The following is a 19,546-nucleotide window of genomic DNA, read 5'->3' on the forward strand; positions in this document are numbered from 1 at the left end:
CCCTGAGACATGAAGTAAGAGTCAATTTTGCTGTACCAAGCTCTTGGTGCTTGTTTTAATCCGTATAGTGCTTTCTTGAGTTTATAGACCATATTCTCTGCTCCCTCTACTTCAAAACCAGGTGGTTGCTCCACATAAACTTCCTCTGTAATTTCTCCATTTAGAAATGCTGATTTTACATCCATTTGATGTAGATTCCATTTATTTTGAGCAGCTAGGGCAATCACTGTTCGAATTGTGTCATGTCTGGAGACAGGAGCAAAAGTCTCACCATAATCTTCTCCATAGGTTTGAGTAAACCCTCTAGCCACTAACCTTGCCTTTAGCTTTTGGATTTCACCACACTCATCTGTTTTCACTTTATATATCCATTTCACAGATATAACTTTCTTGTCAGCAGGTCTCCTTACCAATTCCCAAGTCTCATTCTTATTTATGATGTAAATTTCATCACCCATTGCCCCCCTCCATTCATTGAAGTTTATAGCCTCTTCAAAAGTGGCTGGTTCCACCCAAGTGAGGTAACAAGCCTCTTCCACTTGGTTTGCTTCACCCTCTTGTCTTTCCACTTCATGATATATTTCACTTAACTTTTTGACTTTATGAATTTGTCGAGATGAACTACCTGCTGCAGATTCACTTTCGCTTAATTGAAAAGGTATGGGGCTGACTTGTTGTCTTTCATCTCTGGTGTTTGATCTAGTTGTTGGACTTGCATCATTTCCTTGTTGCATTTCATTACAAGGTCTTTCAGAAAATCTTGCATCACTTTGGGGAATCTCAGTTTGATTCTCAACCACCTCCTGAGTCTCCCAATTCCAACTTTTATGTTCTTCAAAAACAACGTCTCTTGACACCTCAATCCTTTGTGTGTTTAGTAAATAAACTCGGTAGCCTTTGCTTACAGTACTATAGCCCATAAATACTGCCTTTTCTGACCTATCATCCAACTTCCTTCTTCGTGCTGCAGGAATCAAAACATGACATATGCACCCGAATATCTTGAGGTGTCCTATTGATGGTTTGTGTCCACACCAGACCTCCAAAGGTGTTTTTTGATTCAATGCTTTGGTGGGAAGTCTGTTTTGGAGGTAAGTGGCTGTGAAGATAGCTTCTGCCCAGAATTTGTCTGGCATTCTCTTATTCTTTAACATACTTCTTGCCATGTCCAGTAGAGTTCTGTTTCTACGCTCAGCAACTCCATTCTGCTGAGGTGAGTATGCCACCATGAACTGTCTTTCTATCCCATTTTCTTCCAAAAACCTTGAGAACTGTTCAGACTTAAACTCACCTCCTCTATCTGACCTGATTTTCTTGATTCTTTTTCCTGTTTGTTTCTCAACCAAGCTTTTAAATTTCTTGAAGGTGGCAAACGTCTCTGACTTCATTTTCAGAAAATACACCCACAACATGTGCGAGTAATCATCTGTGAAGGTAAGAATATACACACTCCCACTACACGATGGTGTTTGCATAGGTCCACATATATCAGTGTGGATCAGTTCCAAGATATCCTTACTCTTGGATTCTGAAACTTTTGGGAATTCTTCTCTGCATTGCTTCCCTTTCACACATGCTTCACACACTTCATGGCTTACTTTAAACTTAGGGAGTCCTTTCACCATCTCAATTGTTTGCAACATCTGCAGGTTGTGGAATCCTGAGTGTCCAAGTCTTTTGTGCCACAACTCAGACAAGTTTTCTGCTTTGGCCATTCTTACACTTTCTTCTGCTAACTGCATACGCAACAGGTAAGCATTTCTTACCATCTCTACTTCAGCAATCTTATCCCCTCGTTCATTGTGAATGATGCATTTGTTATCAACAAACAAAACCTGATAGCCATTTCTTGTCATCTGTGGAACACTCAACAAGTTTTTATCTATCTCTGGAACAAGAAAAACATCCTTGATAACTCTTACTCCCTTCTTGGTCATTACTTCTATGTTCCCTTTTCCTGTAGTCATCAGCCTAGCACCATTTCCAATTCTGATGGGCACTTGAACAAATCTGTCAATTGTAGTGAATAATTTTTCCTCTTTGGTCATATGGTTGGTTGCACCACTGTCTATCAGCCACGTTTCATCACTGCTTGTTTGTTCTACAACATGCGCAGCATTGAACAGACATTTTCCATCTTCTGACTTTTGTTGTGTTTGCTTAACTTGTTTCGGTTTGCTTCTACATTCTTTCGCAAAGTGCCCTGTTTTTCCACAAGCAAAACAGCCTTTCCTTGGTCTAAATTGCTTGAAGGTGAAACGAGAATCATACCTTTGTGTAAGATAACAATCTTCTTCATAGTGATTGTGTTTGTTGCATATCCTACAATACATCATCTTCTCAATCTTCTTGCCTGGCATTATAACCACGATTCTTTGTGCAGGAGCTTCAGATTTCAAGACCCCAAGATCGACGTAGCTTTGATACCATGTTCATTTATTAGGTTTAGCCGCTTATCACTCTCAAAAGCTTAAACCACTTTTTCATTGATTTGAGCATACACCTTACATTAGATATATATACTACTCCCTTCATGGTTTTGTAATATTCAAAAGACCCATTAACACTTATGGGCTAACCAAACATAAAAGCCCAAAACTTTTAATACACAAGAGTCTCTTTCTTCTTCCTTCCTTCCTCTTCTTCTACCTCTCTGACGATTCTCTTCTTCTTCTTTATCAATCTTCTTCACTTCTTTCACCAATTTAAATATTAATCATAGATTTGATTCCAACAAGCCTAACTGGAATTTCGATAGCTTAGTAACTGAGATTGAGTCTGTTGAAAAGAAGCTCAATGCCTTTTTAAAGTTTCCCCAGCCAATTACTAACCCAACCTCAAGGTACATATCTTTCTCTCTCTCTCTCTCTCTCTTTTGATCTATGTTTAGTTCATTCTGGAGTTCTACATTGATTTAGGATTGGTAACAATGTACTTGGATAATTATATGTTCATTGATTTAGCTATCATTTAGAAGTATACTTTGTTGATGTTCATTAGCGTGTTAAAAGGATGTCCTTAGACATCTTTTTTTGTTTATTTATTTAGCTAGTATTTACAAGTATAGATTGTTTCTGATGTTGATCATTTCCTGCAGAAAACAAATATTTTGTTGCATCAAGTTCTTAGAATTAGAAATTGTGTTTTAGCTGATTTCGATGTCAGTCATGGTCGCTGGCCACCGCGGCGAACTCCAGCTCTCCGGTGTCGCTCTAGCCACTTCTTTCGCAAACGTCTCCGGCTTCAGCATCATGGTAACTAGTTAGTAGTTATCTATCCTCCTCTGTTTCAAAGATCCGATCTAATCTCAAAGCCTTGAAATCTTTTTTTTTTCCTGCAGTATGGTTTGGTGGGTGCACTTAAAACTCTATGTGGTCAAGCTTATGGAGCAAGACAATACGCTAAACTTGGAACTTATACTTACTCTGCAATAGCTTCGTACGTACCTATTTGTCTACTCATATCGGTTCTCTGGTTTTACATAGACAAACTCTTGGTTTCAATCGGACAAGATCCTGACATCTCTAAGGTAGCTGGTTCCTACGCGGTTTGTCTTATACCGGCATTGTTCTCTCAAGCAGTGCAACAACCTCTGACTAGGTTTCTTGAGACTCAGGGTTTGGTTCTTGAGAAATGCTTTGTCTCCTTTTTACTACAATGTCTATTTTTTTTTCTTCTTAAGTTAACCAAAGTATGAGTGAAGTTTAGGTAAAATGTGATTTCTGATCACCATGTATAATGTCTACGTACAATGTCTACGTACGTATTGCATATCCGATCACATGTATTTCTGATCACCCAAATGTGATTCTTTTCTTTCCTTTTTATATTCTAAAATCACCAAAAATTTAATTATCAAATCTCACCAAATCCTAAAACCCAAATTTCAAAAATTCTGTCAAAATATCAAAATCTCCCAATATTACACTCAAATCTCTCAAAATCCTGAAATATTAAAATCCCAGCAAATTCTCTAAAATATCAAATTCAATAACATGACTTTTAATCATTTCAAAATCTGAAGCATACTAAAATATTACGACAGTTGGAAATTTCTTACTATTCTTTTAGTATAATCACGGCCTGTGGTTTTTTCAATAAGCATTTATTTGAGTCAACTAAAGTATATACTATTCAATAAGACCAGATCTCCTTCAAGTCTTTGTTTTTTTTGAACAAACGATCTCCTTCAAGTCTATTTTGTATTTTCTGACATGTTTATAGAGAGATCAGTTTAGGGTGTTCTTAGAGTATAAATATTGTAAAAATAATGTAAGATCAGTAGTTAAGAACTTTTGTTAAGAAGTTAGTTATTGGGAGAACATGTGTAAGATCTTAAGATTTAATAATATAATATTCTTATAGAAATTTAAGAATGTTAAATAAATACATAGATTAATGTTTAATAAATAATTTAAGAATGTTTAATACTATTTAATAATATAATGTTTATTAATATTCTTAAACATATTACAATTATAAAAATTTATAAAATAACATTTTAATTGCAAACTTATAAAACTTTTACTAAAATTCAAAATACAATGCCATATTTTTATGAAACAAAAAAAACATTGTAAATAAAATTTAAAAAAAACACAAACAAACATNAACAGTTCTAGAATAAAATCAATGAGCCTGATCTTAAGTCCACTATTCAATTATTTTCATTTTTAAAATGCCTATAAACACCCCATCTGATCTCCCTATAAACATGTCTTAATACGAGGGGACGAACTAATTCCAGCTGTAATCATCTTTAAAAAAAATATATATTTTAGTTAAACAAAGACAATTTCATTAGTTTTTACTTTTTACTTTTTTAGTAATATCTCACATTAGAAAGTGACTAGTATACAGTAAAAGATATGAACTAGTTCATTTACTCATTGTTATTTAATCTGGAATCGGAAATTCACAATCATTCGATGTTAATCCGATATAAAATCAGTTCAACCTAGATTTGGTAGTTCGATCTTTTTCCAAAAATATCTAGATTAATAGATAAGAACACCATTATACATATTGGAAATAATAATATTTCTCAATGGAAAATGAGAAAAGATTTGACTAATATGTAAGAAATATGCTCAAACCTTACATAGACCCTGTGCTACTTTCTAAAAAACTTTTGAACATATACTATTTTTTTCAAAAAAAAAAATTACATGTAAAACTTTTTTTTGGACCCTTGGACCCGGTGCGGTCGCACCTCCCGCACATGTCCTAAGCCGGCACATAGAGTATTGATATGTTTCTTGACATATGATATTGTATGGTATTTGTTTGTTTGAAATTTACTTTTTTAGGCAGCAAGTCTTTTAAAAACTAATACGTGGTTTTTGGTGAATCGTAAACTGTAAAATATGCCATTAGACGGCGAATTAAAATGCTGTGGACCTTTTTCCTATAAAAAAATTCAAATGAAATACACAAACCCATCGAAAACAATCGAGTATTTTATACATACCAATTGCATTAAACCAGCTTGCTAACTAATGGGGATTATTTTTAGAAAGAAAAATAATGAGAGTAATCTTGTACTATTATTCTTGTGATCTTGTTCATTATGCATTCAAATAATATCTGATCTTAAGTTGTGCATTAAAATATCTTACAAATCAAGTGTTATATGGGCTTTAATTAATGGGCCTTATTCAGGATAAACTTTATTTGATATGAGTTTCGCTTATCGCCGTCTCCTTCAACTTCAATCATCAAGAAAAAAAAAATCTCATCTCAAAGACTCGATTTTTCTCGCGAACCTTGTTCAATCCTTTCCGATTGAAGAAGTCAGATCTCTGCTCTCCTGATCTGATTTGATCAGTTGCGTTACCTAAAAAAACCCTAGATTTCAATTCCCCAAAAGACCGTAACTTTTTGTTCGAATCGATGGGTAAGAACGATTTCCTAACCCCAAAGGCGATAGCGAATCGAATCAAAGCCAAAGGTCTCCAAAAGCTTCGATGGTACTGTCAAATGTGTCAGAAGCAATGCCGGGACGAGAACGGATTCAAGTGTCATTGTATGAGCGAATCTCACCAGAGGCAGATGCAAGTCTTTGGCCAGAATCCGACTCGCGTCGTCGATGGTTACTCCGAGGAATTCGAGCAGACGTTTCTCGATCTGATGCGGCGGAGCCACCGTTTCTCTCGTATCGCAGCCACTGTTGTCTACAATGAGTATATCAACGATAGGCACCACGTTCATATGAATTCGACTGAGTGGGCGACGTTGACTGAGTTCATCAAGTATCTTGGCAAGACGGGTAAGTGTAAGGTTGAAGAGACTCCTAAAGGTTGGTTTATTACTTANATCTCGATTCTCGACTGGTTTTTCCTGAATCTTCGTCATGCATACTCCTCTCCATTATAAAGTCAGGTCTCTGCTCTCCTGATCTGAATTGATCAGTTGCTTTACCTGAAACCCTAGATTTTCAATTCCCAGAAGACCGTAATCTTGTTCGACGAATCCACGAAGAATCGATGGGTAAGAACGAGTTACTAACCCATAAGGCGATTGCGAATCGAATCAAAGCCAAAGGTCTTCAAAAGCTTCGGTGGTATTGTCAGATGTGTCAGAAGCAATGCCGAGACGAGAACGGATTCAAGTGTCATTGCATGAGCGAATCTCACCAGAGGCAGATGCAAGTCTTTGGCCAGAATCCGACTCGCGTCGTCGATGGTTACTCTGAGGAATTCGAGCAGACGTTTCTCGATCTGATGCGGCGGAGCCACCGTTTCTCTCGTATCGCCGCCACTGTGGTTTACAACGAGTATATCAACGATAGGCATCACGTTCATATGAATTCGACGGAGTGGGCGACGTTGACTGAGTTCATCAAGTATCTTGGGAAGACGGGTAAGTGTAAGGTTGAAGAGACTCCTAAAGGTTGGTTTATTACTTATATTGATAGAGACTCAGAGACTATGTTTAAGGAGAGGTTGAAGAATAAGAGAGTTAAGAGTGATTTAGCTGAGGAGGAGAAACAAGAGAGGGAGATTCAGAGGCAGATTGAGAGAGCTGCTGAGAAATTGAATGCTGCTGGTGGTGGTAGTGAAGGTGAGAGCAGTGGTAAAGAAGTTGTTGAGGATAATGATGTTGATGATGATGATGAGAAGAAGAAGAAGAAAGATGAAGAAGTGAAGTTTAAGAGTGGGGTTAAGGTTGGGTTTGCTCTTGGTGGAGGGGTTAAACAGGTTGTTACGGGTAAAGAGAGAGTGGAGAGCTCGAAGATCGTGTTTGAGGATGAAGAGAATGACAAGGTTGGGAAGAGGAAGAGAAGCGGGGACTCGGGAAGGAGCGAGAAGGAGAAGAGATCAGCTTTGGATGATTTGATGAAAGAGGAAGAGAATAAGAAGGAGAGGATGAATCGTAAAGACTACTGGTTGTTCGAAGGGGTTATTGTGAAGGTGATGAGTAAGGCTTTGGCTAAGAAAGGGTACTACAAGCAAAAAGGTGTTGTGAAGAAAGTGATTGATAAGTATGTTGGGGAGATCGAAATGCTTGATTCTAAGCATGTGCTGAGAGTTGATCAGGAGGAGCTAGAGACGGTGATTCCTCAGATAGGAGGGACAGTGAAGGTAGTGAATGGTGCATACCGTGGTTCCAATGCAAGGTTGTTGGGTTTGGATACTGAGAAGTTTTGTGCTAAAGTGCAGATCGAGAAAGGTGTTTACGATGGAAGAGTCATCAAGTCCATTGACTATGAGGACATATGCAAACTTGCTTAGTTATTATATCTTTAGACCATGTTGGGTTTTACGATGCCTTGTATTTCTGGTTGAACCTTTTTAAAAAATCTGCAAGTGAAGCATTATGATCCATGATACATAGCCTCATGACTGATGATTCCTTTTCACACATGTTATGTTATTGACTGGAATATTGGTCTACTCAATATAGTTGGTATCTTTGAGAAATCTTGTGATGTTTTTGATCAAAGCTAAAGGCTTGAAGTAGACACACATAGACTTAGATATCTATGTTATTCCATGTTTCCATATTCTCTGTTCTCGTCGTCCATGCCAAATGCATCATCATCCTTAACAAGTTATTCTGTACTCTTATATGTTGCATCATCTTCAATATTATAAGAAGTGAATGTGAAAAACATTTTAGTCAAATCATATAAAAGGTTTGAATTTCTTTTAGTACGATTTACCTTCGTAATAATTTACCTATACTATACTTGTGAACTTGTATGTTGACTGCAAACAACAAAAATATTGAAACTTGAAAGTGGTAACTGGGGGAAAGATCAAATGGGGAGGAGGTAATTTATCCACAAGTCTTTAAAAAAAGCAAACCGCACTGAAAAAGCAAACCTTTCCTTTCTTTTTCCTGGTTGGTCTACTGTAATAATATAATAAAGTTTGGGTTTAGTTCTTGACTTGTTTTGTCAAAATCCTGAATTCCCAAATATACTAATCAGAGAGAGAGAGAAAAAGGGAAGAATAATAACAACACTACGAGAGTCTGTCTACAAGTCCACGACTCTGATCAATTTGTTCTTCATCTAATTCCTTATTCTCAGGGAAATCGAGGGTTTTTAAATTCATAGTCTCTCTCTCTCTCTCTCTTTAGGTTCGTTGTTGTCCCTCTCAAATCAGAAAAGTATCAACCTTTTTAATATTCATTCCCTCTTGGATCGTACTTTTTTCATCGCTGATTTGTTCTCTCAAAAGGGAATCTCTACTTTTTCATTACCATTGCCTTTGGTCTTTCTCCGTTACCTCAATCTATGCTTCTTTGATTCTCTTTTAAGAGGATTTTGTAATACTTTTTTATTCTGAGGAAACCCTTTTCTCTGGGGTTTGTCTTTCTTCTAATCCAGAAACCAAACTAGTTCAAAGTTTGTAGCTTTGTTCCATCTGGGTATACCAAATGGGATAAATCGAGACAGAGAGGTGTAAAGCAATTCTCCATTTGATGATCAACTGTTTCAAAGACTCAATACATGTTTTGATGACTGTTTTGCTCTGTAAGATTATTTATTCAAGTGCTCCTTTTTATCTGTTTCTGTATCCCTCTCATTATCTCACTTATACGTGGCAAGTTCGCTGAAGTTGAAAACTTTGTTGGTTTCAGCTACTAATGACGATGATGATGATCATGAAGAGGCTGTTAATCATGTGGATGGTCATAGGAATGATGAGGCTAGAGAAGAAGTAAATGCAAAGGAAGACGAAGGTCAAATTGGTGGTGTCACCACTCTCACTCTGAAAAGTAGTCTTAGAAAGGATTCAAATTCAACAGAAGCTGGGAAGAAGGAGAAGAAGAAGGTGCAATGGGTGGATGTTATAGGGAAAGAACTTGCTGAGATTCGAGAATTCGAACCTAGGTTAGTCTCCTTTCTTGAGAATTTAGAGACAAAGCTTAGTTTGGTCATAAGGACTCTTTATGTACATGTTTTATGGAGAGTTTGATTGATTTTGGAATAATGATGTGATTATTTCATTTTCTTGCAGTGAAGAAGATGATATTGATTCTGATCGGGGAAAAACCTGTGTTTGTGTAATCCTGTGATCCCTCCACTTTAGTTTAACTGGGAGATCTAAGGCAAAAAAAAGACAAAGTTGGTGGCTTCAGCATTAAAATTTCATATACATGGAGGTACATATAGAATCTGCATTTGTGTTCTGAAGCCAATCTTAAGTTTGTGCGGTTGAAGCCATATGATGATTCCTGATTTAACACGGACGGAAGCATTCTTTTTCTTCTTCTTCTGTAGAAGTGTTTAAAGTATAGGTTCTTTAACTTCATTTGTTTCTTCAATCATTTAATGAAGTTCTTTCTCATTCATATTGTGGAGCAAGTAGATTTAACAATCGCTATGTGCATCGATATCTCGTTCTGTGGTTTAGTTCAAATGAATCTGACATCACTATGTTGGATCAATGTCTAAGTTACAACTTGCTTCAATCTGAGAGAAAACTGCGGCTTGTTGTCTTACACACTGCCCTTATTTGTACGTTCATTATAAGAATTTGTGCATAGATGTCGCTGGTGGTATGTTAGCATTTTTTATATCCAAGTCTCCTACTCATAACTTTGCAAGCTTGAACCAATATGTTACCATGGTTGGATGATAAACAACAAGTTTGATAGGTCTAGTACTAGTATTGCAGAGTATATCTCAAGGCTTAGACTGTGGAACATCTGTTTCGATTTCTTCTAGGCCACCAAAAGCTCATTAAATTCCATACAGAATGTGAATATATTTGTGGTCCACAAGTAGGTTCTTGAAGGGAGTTTGTAACAACACCCGAGAACTATAACTCCTAACTATAACTCATATGTTGCAAAACTCGCCGCTCAATCTGTTAGACAAAAAACTCATAGGTGAGACATTCTTGATTTGGATCTCTCAGTATCTTTCCTGAGTTATTGTTTGCAGCCAAGAAAAGAATCATGAGACTAGAGTCTCCTCTGTTTCTCCAGAAAGCTTGTTTCTTTACCACTTCTCTGAGACTAGAGTCAATGACACTTTCTCTGAACATTACCACTTCTGTCCATGTTGTCTTGTCTTCTTGTAGAATTGGTCATTGAGAGTCAAAACTCAATTGTTTTTGTAATAAAGGAATCCAAGTGAAGGGAGATGCGAATTTATGGAGAAGAAAAAGGATCAAACCAATCGTACCATTACAAAATGACACGTGGCGAAACACCAAGACTGAAGCATAGCCACTAAAATCATGCAAACTTGTAATCCGAAACTTTGAAGTTTTTGAGAAGAAGAACCAACCAACGTCATATAATCGGGTCTTCCAACTGACAACAAAACCCAAGTAATCATCATCTGTCTTCTCTGGCTCTTGATTGTGTCTGAGCTCGAACCGATAGAGAAAAAAAAAAAGAATCTCACCATGTCTTTAGCTCCGAGCAGTTATCCATCTCTGTATTCTTCACCTTCACTGCCAAGAACCCAGCAAACCAAGCAAAACCCTAGTTTGATCACTCATTCCAGTTTCATTTCCGCCAAAAGTCTCTTCCTTTCAAACAATTCGACTTCCTTATGCAATACCCATGTGGTCAAACGCCGGAATTTGGCTTTGAAGGCGTCGGAGACAGAGTCTACGGCGNTCTTTAACTTCATTTGTTTCTTCAATCATTTAATGAAGTTCTTTCTCATTCATATTGTGGAGCAAGTAGATTTAACAATCGCTATGTGCATCGATATCTCGTTCTGTGGTTTAGTTCAAATGAATCTGACATCACTATGTTGGATCAATGTCTAAGTTACAACTTGCTTCAATCTGAGAGAAAACTGCCGCTTGTTGTCTTACACACTGCCCTTATTTGTACGTTCATTATAAGAATTTGTGCATAGATGTCGCTGGTGGTATGTTAGCATTTTTTATATCCAAGTCTCCTACTCATAACTTTGCAAGCTTGAACCAATATGTTACCATGGTTGGATGATAAACAACAAGTTTGATAGGTCTAGTACTAGTATTGCAGAGTATATCTCAAGGCTTAGACTGTGGAACATCTGTTTCGATTTCTTCTAGGCCACCAAAAGCTCATTAAATTCCATACAGAATGTGAATATATTTGTGGTCCACAAGTAGGTTCTTGAAGGGAGTTTGTAACAACACCCGAGAACTATAACTCCTAACTATAACTCATATGTTGCAAAACTCGCCGCTCAATCTGTTAGACAAAAAACTCATAGGTGAGACATTCTTGATTTGGATCTCTCAGTATCTTTCCTGAGTTATTGTTTGCAGCCAAGAAAAGAATCATGAGACTAGAGTCTCCTCTGTTTCTCCAGAAAGCTTGTTTCTTTACCACTTCTCTGAGACTAGAGTCAATGACACTTTCTCTGAACATTACCACTTCTGTCCATGTTGTCTTGTCTTCTTGTAGAATTGGTCATTGAGAGTCAAAACTCAATTGTTTTTGTAATAAAGGAATCCAAGTGAAGGGAGATGCGAATTTATGGAGAAGAAAAAGGATCAAACCAATCGTACCATTACAAAATGACACGTGGCGAAACACCAAGACTGAAGCATAGCCACTAAAATCATGCAAACTTGTAATCCGAAACTTTGAAGTTTTTGAGAAGAAGAACCAACCAACGTCATATAATCGGGTCTTCCAACTGACAACAAAACCCAAGTAATCATCATCTGTCTTCTCTGGCTCTTGATTGTGTCTGAGCTCGAACCGATAGAGAAAAAAAAAAAGAATCTCACCATGTCTTTAGCTCCGAGCAGTTATCCATCTCTGTATTCTTCACCTTCACTGCCAAGAACCCAGCAAACCAAGCAAAACCCTAGTTTGATCACTCATTCCAGTTTCATTTCCGCCAAAAGTCTCTTCCTTTCAAACAATTCGACTTCCTTATGCAATACCCATGTGGTCAAACGCCGGAATTTGGCTTTGAAGGCGTCGGAGACAGAGTCTACGGCGAAAACTGAAGCAGGAGATGGAGGAGGAGGAGAAGGAGAAGGAGAAGAAGAGAAGTACGAAACATATGAAATTGAAGTGGAGCAGCCTTATGGTTTGAAATTCAGGAAAGGAAGAGATGGTGGGACTTACATTGACGCTATCTTGCCCGGTGGATCAGCTGACAAAACCGGAAAATTCACAGTTGGTGATAGGGTTATTGCCACAAGGTTTGTTCTTTCTCTATTCTTGTTCCAATGGGATTAGCTTTGAGAGGCTGAAATTTTTTTTGACTTGAGCTTTGAAAAATTGAGAGTGCAGTGCAGTGTTTGGGACAGAGATTTGGCCTGCAGCNAGAAAGCTTGTTTCTTTACCACTTCTCTGAGACTAGAGTCAATGACACTTTCTCTGAACATTACCACTTCTGTCCATGTTGTCTTGTCTTCTTGTAGAATTGGTCATTGAGAGTCAAAACTCAATTGTTTTTGTAATAAAGGAATCCAAGTGAAGGGAGATGCGAATTTATGGAGAAGAAAAAGGATCAAACCAATCGTACCATTACAAAATGACACGTGGCGAAACACCAAGACTGAAGCATAGCCACTAAAATCATGCAAACTTGTAATCCGAAACTTTGAAGTTTTTGAGAAGAAGAACCAACCAACGTCATATAATCGGGTCTTCCAACTGACAACAAAACCCAAGTAATCATCATCTGTCTTCTCTGGCTCTTGATTGTGTCTGAGCTCGAACCGATAGAGAAAAAAAAAAAGAATCTCACCATGTCTTTAGCTCCGAGCAGTTATCCATCTCTGTATTCTTCACCTTCACTGCCAAGAACCCAGCAAACCAAGCAAAACCCTAGTTTGATCACTCATTCCAGTTTCATTTCCGCCAAAAGTCTCTTCCTTTCAAACAATTCGACTTCCTTATGCAATACCCATGTGGTCAAACGCCGGAATTTGGCTTTGAAGGCGTCGGAGACAGAGTCTACGGCGAAAACTGAAGCAGGAGATGGAGGAGGAGGAGAAGGAGAAGGAGAAGAAGAGAAGTACGAAACATATGAAATTGAAGTGGAGCAGCCTTATGGTTTGAAATTCAGGAAAGGAAGAGATGGTGGGACTTACATTGACGCTATCTTGCCCGGTGGATCAGCTGACAAAACCGGAAAATTCACAGTTGGTGATAGGGTTATTGCCACAAGGTTTGTTCTTTCTCTATTCTTGTTCCAATGGGATTAGCTTTGAGAGGCTGAAATTTTTTTTGACTTGAGCTTTGAAAAATTGAGAGTGCAGTGCAGTGTTTGGGACAGAGATTTGGCCTGCAGCTGAGTATGGTAGGACAATGTACACAATCCGTCAGAGAATTGGTCCGTTGCTTATGCAAATGGAGAAAAGAAATGGTTTGTTGAAATTTCTCTGTTTTGTGTTCTGACTTAATTTTGGGTTTAGGTATGTTCAATCACACTTTGTGTTGTGTCCATGTTCTTCTCTTGCAGGTAAAGTAGATGATTCTGGTGAGTTAACTGAGAAGGAAATAATAAGAGCTGAGAGGAACGCAGGATTCATTAGCAGTAGATTGAGGGAAATTCAGGTGAGCTCTTCTTGTTTAAAAGTATTGTTTGTGGGACAACAAAAGTGATAAACAATTTTGGCTTGTGTGAGTGAGCTTTGGGTTTGGGATTTAAAACTGTAGATGCAAAACTATTTGCGGAAGAAAGAACTGAAAGCTCAACGGGAGAAGGATCTTCGTGAAGGGCTACAATTTTCCAAGTAAGTCTTACAGTGAGTCACCGAAGGTTTGTAGGAACCGGAAAGTGAGCATTTGACATGTGTGTGATTGATGTAGGAATGGTAAATATGAGGAAGCATTGGAGAGGTTTGAGTCAGTGTTAGGTTCTAAACCAACACCAGAAGAATCATCAGTTGCAAGTTACAATGTTGCTTGTTGCTACTCAAAGCTTAATCAGGTAGAAAAGCTTATAAACTCCCAGATATTGCAGTTTGACTTGCAGAGTTAATAGAGTTCTTTTGATAGGTTCAAGCTGGCCTCTCGGCTCTAGAAGAAGCACTGAAGTCAGGATATGAAGATTTTAAGGTAAAGTCCTAGAAGTTGTGAATTGTGATGTTTCAGTTGAAAGAGTGAGAGAGATGGTGTTGTTTGTTGAAGCTGTGAAATTTGTTTTGTTTGCAGAGAATCAGATCCGATCCAGATCTAGAAAATGTCAGGAAGTCGAAGGATTTCGATCCACTCCTGAAGCAATTCGATGAATCTTTCATCAACGAGAGTGCTATAAACGCGATCAAATCCTTGTTTGGCTTTAACAAGAAATAGTTCACCTAAAGTTTGTCTTTTGATGTGATCTGTTCATAGATTCGCTACTCTTCTTGGCTATACAGAGATTGATTCAAAATTTTATTTGATCTAAAGGTGTTCTTTTTTTTTACTTGTAAGATTCTTTAACCGTTTCAGCCAATTTATACCTCTTCACATGAAATGACCAAAACATCTTCAAATCTTTGGAACTAAAGTTTCTTGTTTGACGATTTCAGGATATTTCTAAACATTAAGGAATCATGATTTATTCATATGATTGATTCAAAATTTCAGTTTCAAATTACACACTCTTGTTCAAAATCATTACACTCGCAAGCTAAAGTAAATCCGTTTCAATATTAGCCTATCTCCTCTCAGTATCCATATCCTGAAACAAGAGAGGCAAACAGATTCATTAATGAAACATGAATGCAGTGGATCTTTACCAAAGATTCAAGTATTTGAATGTCTAAACAAACCTGAGTTGTCCATTGGGTTGCCAACGGGAACTGGTTCAGGTTCCTTGATCTCAACAACAACACAGTCCGACATCAAGAAAGTCTTTGCAACCGAAGCTGCGTGTTCCAAGCAACATCTCACAACCTAAAAGCAAGATAAAGCCACTCAGGTTCATGTATCTTTAGTGACCAATGTAGCTAGCAAAGACAATTTTTGTATATGCAAAGAACAACTGACCTTTGTTGGATCGATGATTCCTGCAGCCATTAAATCTTCGTACTTGCCGGTTGCAGCATTGTAACCGAATTTCACGTTGTCGTTGGAAAGCACCTGCCAATGAATAAAGACATATCTTTAAGCATTTGACTTGAAATCTAGAGGTGAAAAAGTGTGGAGGTAGTTATCTGTGGTTATTACCTTCTCGCTAACTACGCTTCCATTAACACCAGCATTTTTGGCGATCAGTTTTAGGGGATAACTCAGTGCTCTTTTAACTATATCAGCTCCAACCTGAAGTAAAGCAATAATCAGCACAGTTAGAGAAATCAAAGGTTCAGGAGTTAAAAACTGAATGCTTGATTAATTTACCTTTTCTTCATCATTGTCAAGAGTGGCTTTAATGGCATCGACTTTAGAAGCAAGACGAAGCAGAGTGCAACCACCACCAACAACAATACCTTCCTCGACAGCGGCCTGAAGAATCGAAATCCTGATTAGTTGTAGTTCACGAGTATGCAAATAACACACTTCTAAAGCCTCAGGAAAACAAAATCACCTTTGTTGCATTAAGAGCATCTTCAACTCTCAACTTCTTCTCTTTGAGTTCTGTCTCAGTTTGTGCTCCAACCTTTAACCAAATACATAACGAGCTTAACTTAATTATCTCTGGAACACATCTTAATCAGACAGGAAACCAGTGGGTTTGTAATTTACCTGAATCACAGCAACTCCACCAGAGAGCTTTGCAATTCTCTCATTCAGCTTTTCCTTCTCATAATCTTGCTCCGCTTGCTGCACAAAGTAATTACCACTTTACTGTAACTACACTCTTCAAAAAATGTAATAGAGATCTCATATTAGCTCTACTCTTTTACTATACCTCAATAAGATTTTTAATCTGCGTAACACGCTTTAGCACTGCATCCTGTGTGCTTCCATCACCCACTATGGTAGATGTCTCCTTTGTGAGGACGACCTTTGAGGCATTACCAAGAACTTCTTTTCCAGCTTTGTCAAGTGAAAGACCAACTTCNGAAATCCTGATTAGTTGTAGTTCACGAGTATGCAAATAACACACTTCTAAAGCCTCAGGAAAACAAAATCACCTTTGTTGCATTAAGAGCATCTTCAACTCTCAACTTCTTCTCTTTGAGTTCTGTCTCAGTTTGTGCTCCAACCTTTAACCAAATACATAACGAGCTTAACTTAATTATCTCTGGAACACATCTTAATCAGACAGGAAACCAGTGGGTTTGTAATTTACCTGAATCACAGCAACTCCACCAGAGAGCTTTGCAATTCTCTCATTCAGCTTTTCCTTCTCATAATCTTGCTCCGCTTGCTGCACAAAGTAATTACCACTTTACTGTAACTACACTCTTCAAAAAATGTAATAGAGATCTCATATTAGCTCTACTCTTTTACTATACCTCAATAAGATTTTTAATCTGCGTAACACGCTTTAGCACTGCATCCTGTGTGCTTCCATCACCCACTATGGTAGATGTCTCCTTTGTGAGGACGACCTTTGAGGCATTACCAAGAACTTCTTTTCCAGCTTTGTCAAGTGAAAGACCAACTTCCTCTCGGATCACAGTTGCTGCAAGCAAAGATAGAAAATTAGGACAAAATTAAATCTACAAAGATTTGCCTAAACATAGGGGCTCATCAATGCAATGCACACAGAACTTACCTCCAGTTAGAATGGCAATATCGTCAAGGTATTGGCTCTTGCGCTCTCCAAATCCTGGAGCTCTGAGAGCTGCAATCTTCAATGTACCTCTAAGCTTGTTCACAACGAGAGTCGCTAAAGCTTCTTGCTCAATGTCTTCTGCAATTATCAATATTGGGTATCCGCCTCTAATTGCGTCCTCCAAAACACCAACAAGATCCCTTGCGTTGGTAATTTTTTTGTCAACGAGAAGTAACTGCAATCATACAGTACATTAGATCCTTGTTATTACTCTATCTTTAGTGGCTAAATTGTCTACTCAGATTCAAGAAACGTTTACCTTGCAATTGTCGAACTCGACAGACATTTTCTCGCTGTCTGTCACAAAGTAAGGGGAGATGTAACCACGATCAAATTGCATTCCTTCTACGACGTAGAGGTTGTTCTCGGCACTTTTACCCTCCTCAAGGGTCACCACACCTTTCCTGCCCACTTTGCTCATTGCTTCAGCAATCATATTTCCAATTTCTTCGTTGTTACCTGCACTAACAGCTGCAACATCTGCAAGTTCACTGTCTTCAACCTACATCGACATGACTTACTTTCAGAACCTTTTCATAAAGACTCTTCACAAAATCAGAAAAAGAGAGTTCAATAAATTTGTAACCTCCTTAGACATTTTCTGGAGCTCGGCAACCAAAGCCTTTGCTGTCTTCTCAATACCTCTGGTGATCAAAACAGGGTTTGCACCCGCAGCTACCACCTGAATGAAATAATCTTAAAATTAGTAAAACAAATTTTTTGAAGTTTCACAAAAAGAAAGCTGAAAGAAAAAAAGTTACACAGACCTTGACACCCTCAGCAATAAAACCTTGTGCAAGAACAACAGATGTTGTTGTACCATCACCAGCTAAGTCATTGGTTTTGGCAGCCGCTTGCCTCACAAGCTTAGCACCAATGTTCTCAACCGGGTCTTCCAGCTCAACCTACAGGAGAAAGATAGCAATTATAAGAAACATCTCATAGAAAATAAAACATCATTATAAGAAGGGTACCAATTTAATACCTCTCTTGCAACAGTCACACCATCATTAACAATTCTTGGTGATCCATACTTGCTCTCAAGAACAACATTTCGTCCTTTAGGTCCAAGGGTAACACCGACAAGGTCTGCAAGCTTGTTGACACCAGCCTAACACAACACAAAAGTAGAAACCAAAGAAAATGTAAACCTTTAGTGCCAGCGTTAAAGTATAGAATAGAACTTTCCCATTAACAGAAAAAAAAAAAAACAGATACTAACTTGAAGTCTCCTTATGGTAGTCCCATCTTTGTTGAAATGCAATTCCTTGGCTGCACATACAATAGCAGAACTGGATCTCCTGGGTCTAGGACACACACTTTGCCTCCTTCCAAATGAGCTTGAAGACAACTTGCTGATAAGTTTCTTATCAGATTTGTGACCATTTGGAGCAACCATTGAACCAATGGAAGACGTGGCAGTGAATGTTGATGCCATATTTTCACTTCAAAACACAGACAAAATTCAACAGTTAGACCAACAATTTCAAAGATATATAATAAAGAATAGCAAAAAAGACTCTTCTTTTCATCGATATATACTGTCCACAAAACCACCATAACCAAAGGACACAACAACCAAGTAAAGCTAAACTAGTGAATTCTCTCACAACAAAACAGAAGAAAGGCGACACCTTTCAAAGCAGAGCTCAGTAAGAACACAATTGACAATCTAAAGAAACATTCACACATACATATTTATAAGAAAATACCCAAAATAAAAACATCGGAGAAAGAGTTTTAAACAAGACAGAGTAAACTGAGCCACTGAAAATGCAGAGGATGAACTGTGCCATTAAAAGAGATAAGGATTAAGAAACTAACAGAAGTAGCAGAGAGGAGGTGTTTTTTTCAACCGGAAGAGTTTTTGTTTCCGGATAAGAAAAAACTGGAGCTGGAAGCAGAAGGAAGGAAGTAGGTTTATCTCCTTACTCTCTCGCTTGGAAGGCTGCTTTTAACGTTACCTCTTTGAAGATCTTTGAGTTAATCTCGACCGTTGGATTCAACGCTCCCGATCCTGATCCGATTTCAATTGGGCCTATTTGGGCTTTATGCTCCATTTTTTAAAAACAGATAGAACAACAACAATGGAATCAGTAACAACGTGAACGAACAAAACCACTTTTGCCTCTTCTCCAAAATTAAACCCTTTCTCTCTTCTCTTGACTGTTTTATCATTAAACAAAAAAATGATCAAATTGAGATGATCAAAGGGACACCAATCTTTGTTAATTCTTGTTTATAAACTAGGCCTGGGCATTCGGGTACCCGTTCGGATTCGGTTCAGGTATTTCGGGTTTTCGGGTTTTCAGGTTTTCGGGTTTAGAGGTATAGGATCCATTCGGGTATTTCTAGACTTCGGGTTCGGATCGGGTTTGGTTCGGGTATTTCGGGTTCGGATTCGGA

The 19,546-nt window shown here is 38.0% G+C and overlaps 4 protein-coding genes and 1 long non-coding RNA gene across 6 annotated transcripts; 4 read left to right on the forward strand and 1 right to left on the reverse strand.

Moving 5' to 3' along the window:
• LOC104758824 lies at positions 408-1,906 on the forward strand. Its single transcript, XR_762770.2, has 4 exons — positions 408-658; positions 971-1,213; positions 1,366-1,434; positions 1,650-1,906. It is a non-coding gene; the product is annotated as an uncharacterized LOC104758824 (long non-coding RNA).
• Positions 5,893-7,885, forward strand: LOC104758826 (DNA/RNA-binding protein KIN17-like). Its single transcript, XM_010481779.2, has 2 exons — positions 5,893-5,950; positions 6,544-7,885. Exons 1-2 carry the CDS (start codon positions 5,893-5,895, stop codon positions 7,731-7,733), a joined length of 1,248 nt encoding a protein of 415 aa, XP_010480081.1. The 3' UTR covers positions 7,734-7,885.
• Positions 8,302-9,979, forward strand: LOC104758825. The gene is made up of 3 exons (XM_010481777.2): positions 8,302-8,983; positions 9,091-9,343; positions 9,471-9,979. Exons 1-3 carry the CDS (start codon positions 8,932-8,934, stop codon positions 9,526-9,528), a joined length of 363 nt encoding a protein of 120 aa, XP_010480079.1. The 5' UTR covers positions 8,302-8,931; the 3' UTR covers positions 9,529-9,979.
• Positions 13,029-14,856, forward strand: LOC104758828. Its single transcript, XM_010481780.2, has 7 exons — positions 13,029-13,597; positions 13,689-13,795; positions 13,892-13,986; positions 14,089-14,165; positions 14,242-14,362; positions 14,431-14,490; positions 14,587-14,856. Exons 1-7 carry the CDS (start codon positions 13,176-13,178, stop codon positions 14,725-14,727), a joined length of 1,023 nt encoding a protein of 340 aa, XP_010480082.1. The 5' UTR covers positions 13,029-13,175; the 3' UTR covers positions 14,728-14,856.
• Positions 14,968-19,085, reverse strand: LOC104778416 (chaperonin 60 subunit beta 1, chloroplastic). 2 transcript variants are annotated; one of them, XM_010481781.2, is made up of 16 exons: positions 18,965-19,085; positions 18,363-18,585; positions 18,126-18,251; positions 17,908-18,045; positions 17,727-17,822; positions 17,400-17,642; positions 17,081-17,315; positions 16,964-16,987; positions 16,268-16,413; positions 16,102-16,179; positions 15,944-16,015; positions 15,757-15,861; positions 15,586-15,678; positions 15,406-15,498; positions 15,189-15,312; positions 14,968-15,097 (listed from the first exon to the last, which is right to left on the reverse strand). In XM_010481781.2, the coding sequence occupies exons 2-16, from the start codon at positions 18,576-18,578 to the stop codon at positions 15,084-15,086; spliced, it is 1,803 nt and encodes a 600-aa protein (XP_010480083.1). In that variant the 5' UTR covers positions 18,579-18,585; positions 18,965-19,085; the 3' UTR covers positions 14,968-15,083. The 2 variants fall into 2 exon arrangements, with proteins under 2 accessions (XP_010480083.1, XP_019095118.1); XM_019239573.1 differs by lacking the exons at positions 15,944-16,015; positions 16,102-16,179; positions 16,268-16,413 and adding exons at positions 16,494-16,565; positions 16,652-16,729 and having other exon boundaries at positions 16,818-16,987.

The sequence above is a fragment of the Camelina sativa genome, chromosome 17 (genome assembly GCF_000633955.1).
Source record: "Camelina sativa cultivar DH55 chromosome 17, Cs, whole genome shotgun sequence".
Lineage (NCBI taxonomy): Eukaryota > Viridiplantae > Streptophyta > Magnoliopsida > Brassicales > Brassicaceae > Camelina > Camelina sativa.

What these genes read in the sequence shown, in the direction of transcription:
- LOC104778416 (XM_010481781.2), bottom strand. Translation starts at nt 18,578, where the DNA reads ATGGCATCAACATTCACTGCCACGTCTTCCATTGGTTCAATGGTTGCT. An exon ending in ATGCTCTTAATGCAACAAAG is followed by an intron (nt 15,862 to 15,943) that starts GTGATTTTGTTT and finishes TCGATTCTTCAG; the next exon opens with GCCGCTGTCGAGGAAGGTAT. An exon ending in GAAGCGTAGTTAGCGAGAAG is followed by an intron (nt 15,499 to 15,585) that starts GTAATAACCACA and finishes ATTCATTGGCAG; the next exon opens with GTGCTTTCCAACGACAACGT.
- LOC104758826 (XM_010481779.2), top strand. Translation starts at nt 5,893, where the DNA reads ATGGGTAAGAACGATTTCCTAACCCCAAAGGCGATAGCGAATCGAATC. An exon ending in GAATCGAATCAAAGCCAAAG is followed by an intron (nt 5,951 to 6,543) that starts GTCTCCAAAAGC and finishes TCAAAGCCAAAG; the next exon opens with GTCTTCAAAAGCTTCGGTGG.
- LOC104758825 (XM_010481777.2), top strand. Translation starts at nt 8,932, where the DNA reads ATGATCAACTGTTTCAAAGACTCAATACATGTTTTGATGACTGTTTTG. An exon ending in TTTGATGACTGTTTTGCTCT is followed by an intron (nt 8,984 to 9,090) that starts GTAAGATTATTT and finishes TGTTGGTTTCAG; the next exon opens with CTACTAATGACGATGATGAT. An exon ending in ATTCGAGAATTCGAACCTAG is followed by an intron (nt 9,344 to 9,470) that starts GTTAGTCTCCTT and finishes ATTTTCTTGCAG; the next exon opens with TGAAGAAGATGATATTGATT.
- LOC104758828 (XM_010481780.2), top strand. Translation starts at nt 13,176, where the DNA reads ATGTCTTTAGCTCCGAGCAGTTATCCATCTCTGTATTCTTCACCTTCA. An exon ending in GCAAATGGAGAAAAGAAATG is followed by an intron (nt 13,796 to 13,891) that starts GTTTGTTGAAAT and finishes CTTCTCTTGCAG; the next exon opens with GTAAAGTAGATGATTCTGGT. An exon ending in CAGGATATGAAGATTTTAAG is followed by an intron (nt 14,491 to 14,586) that starts GTAAAGTCCTAG and finishes TTTTGTTTGCAG; the next exon opens with AGAATCAGATCCGATCCAGA.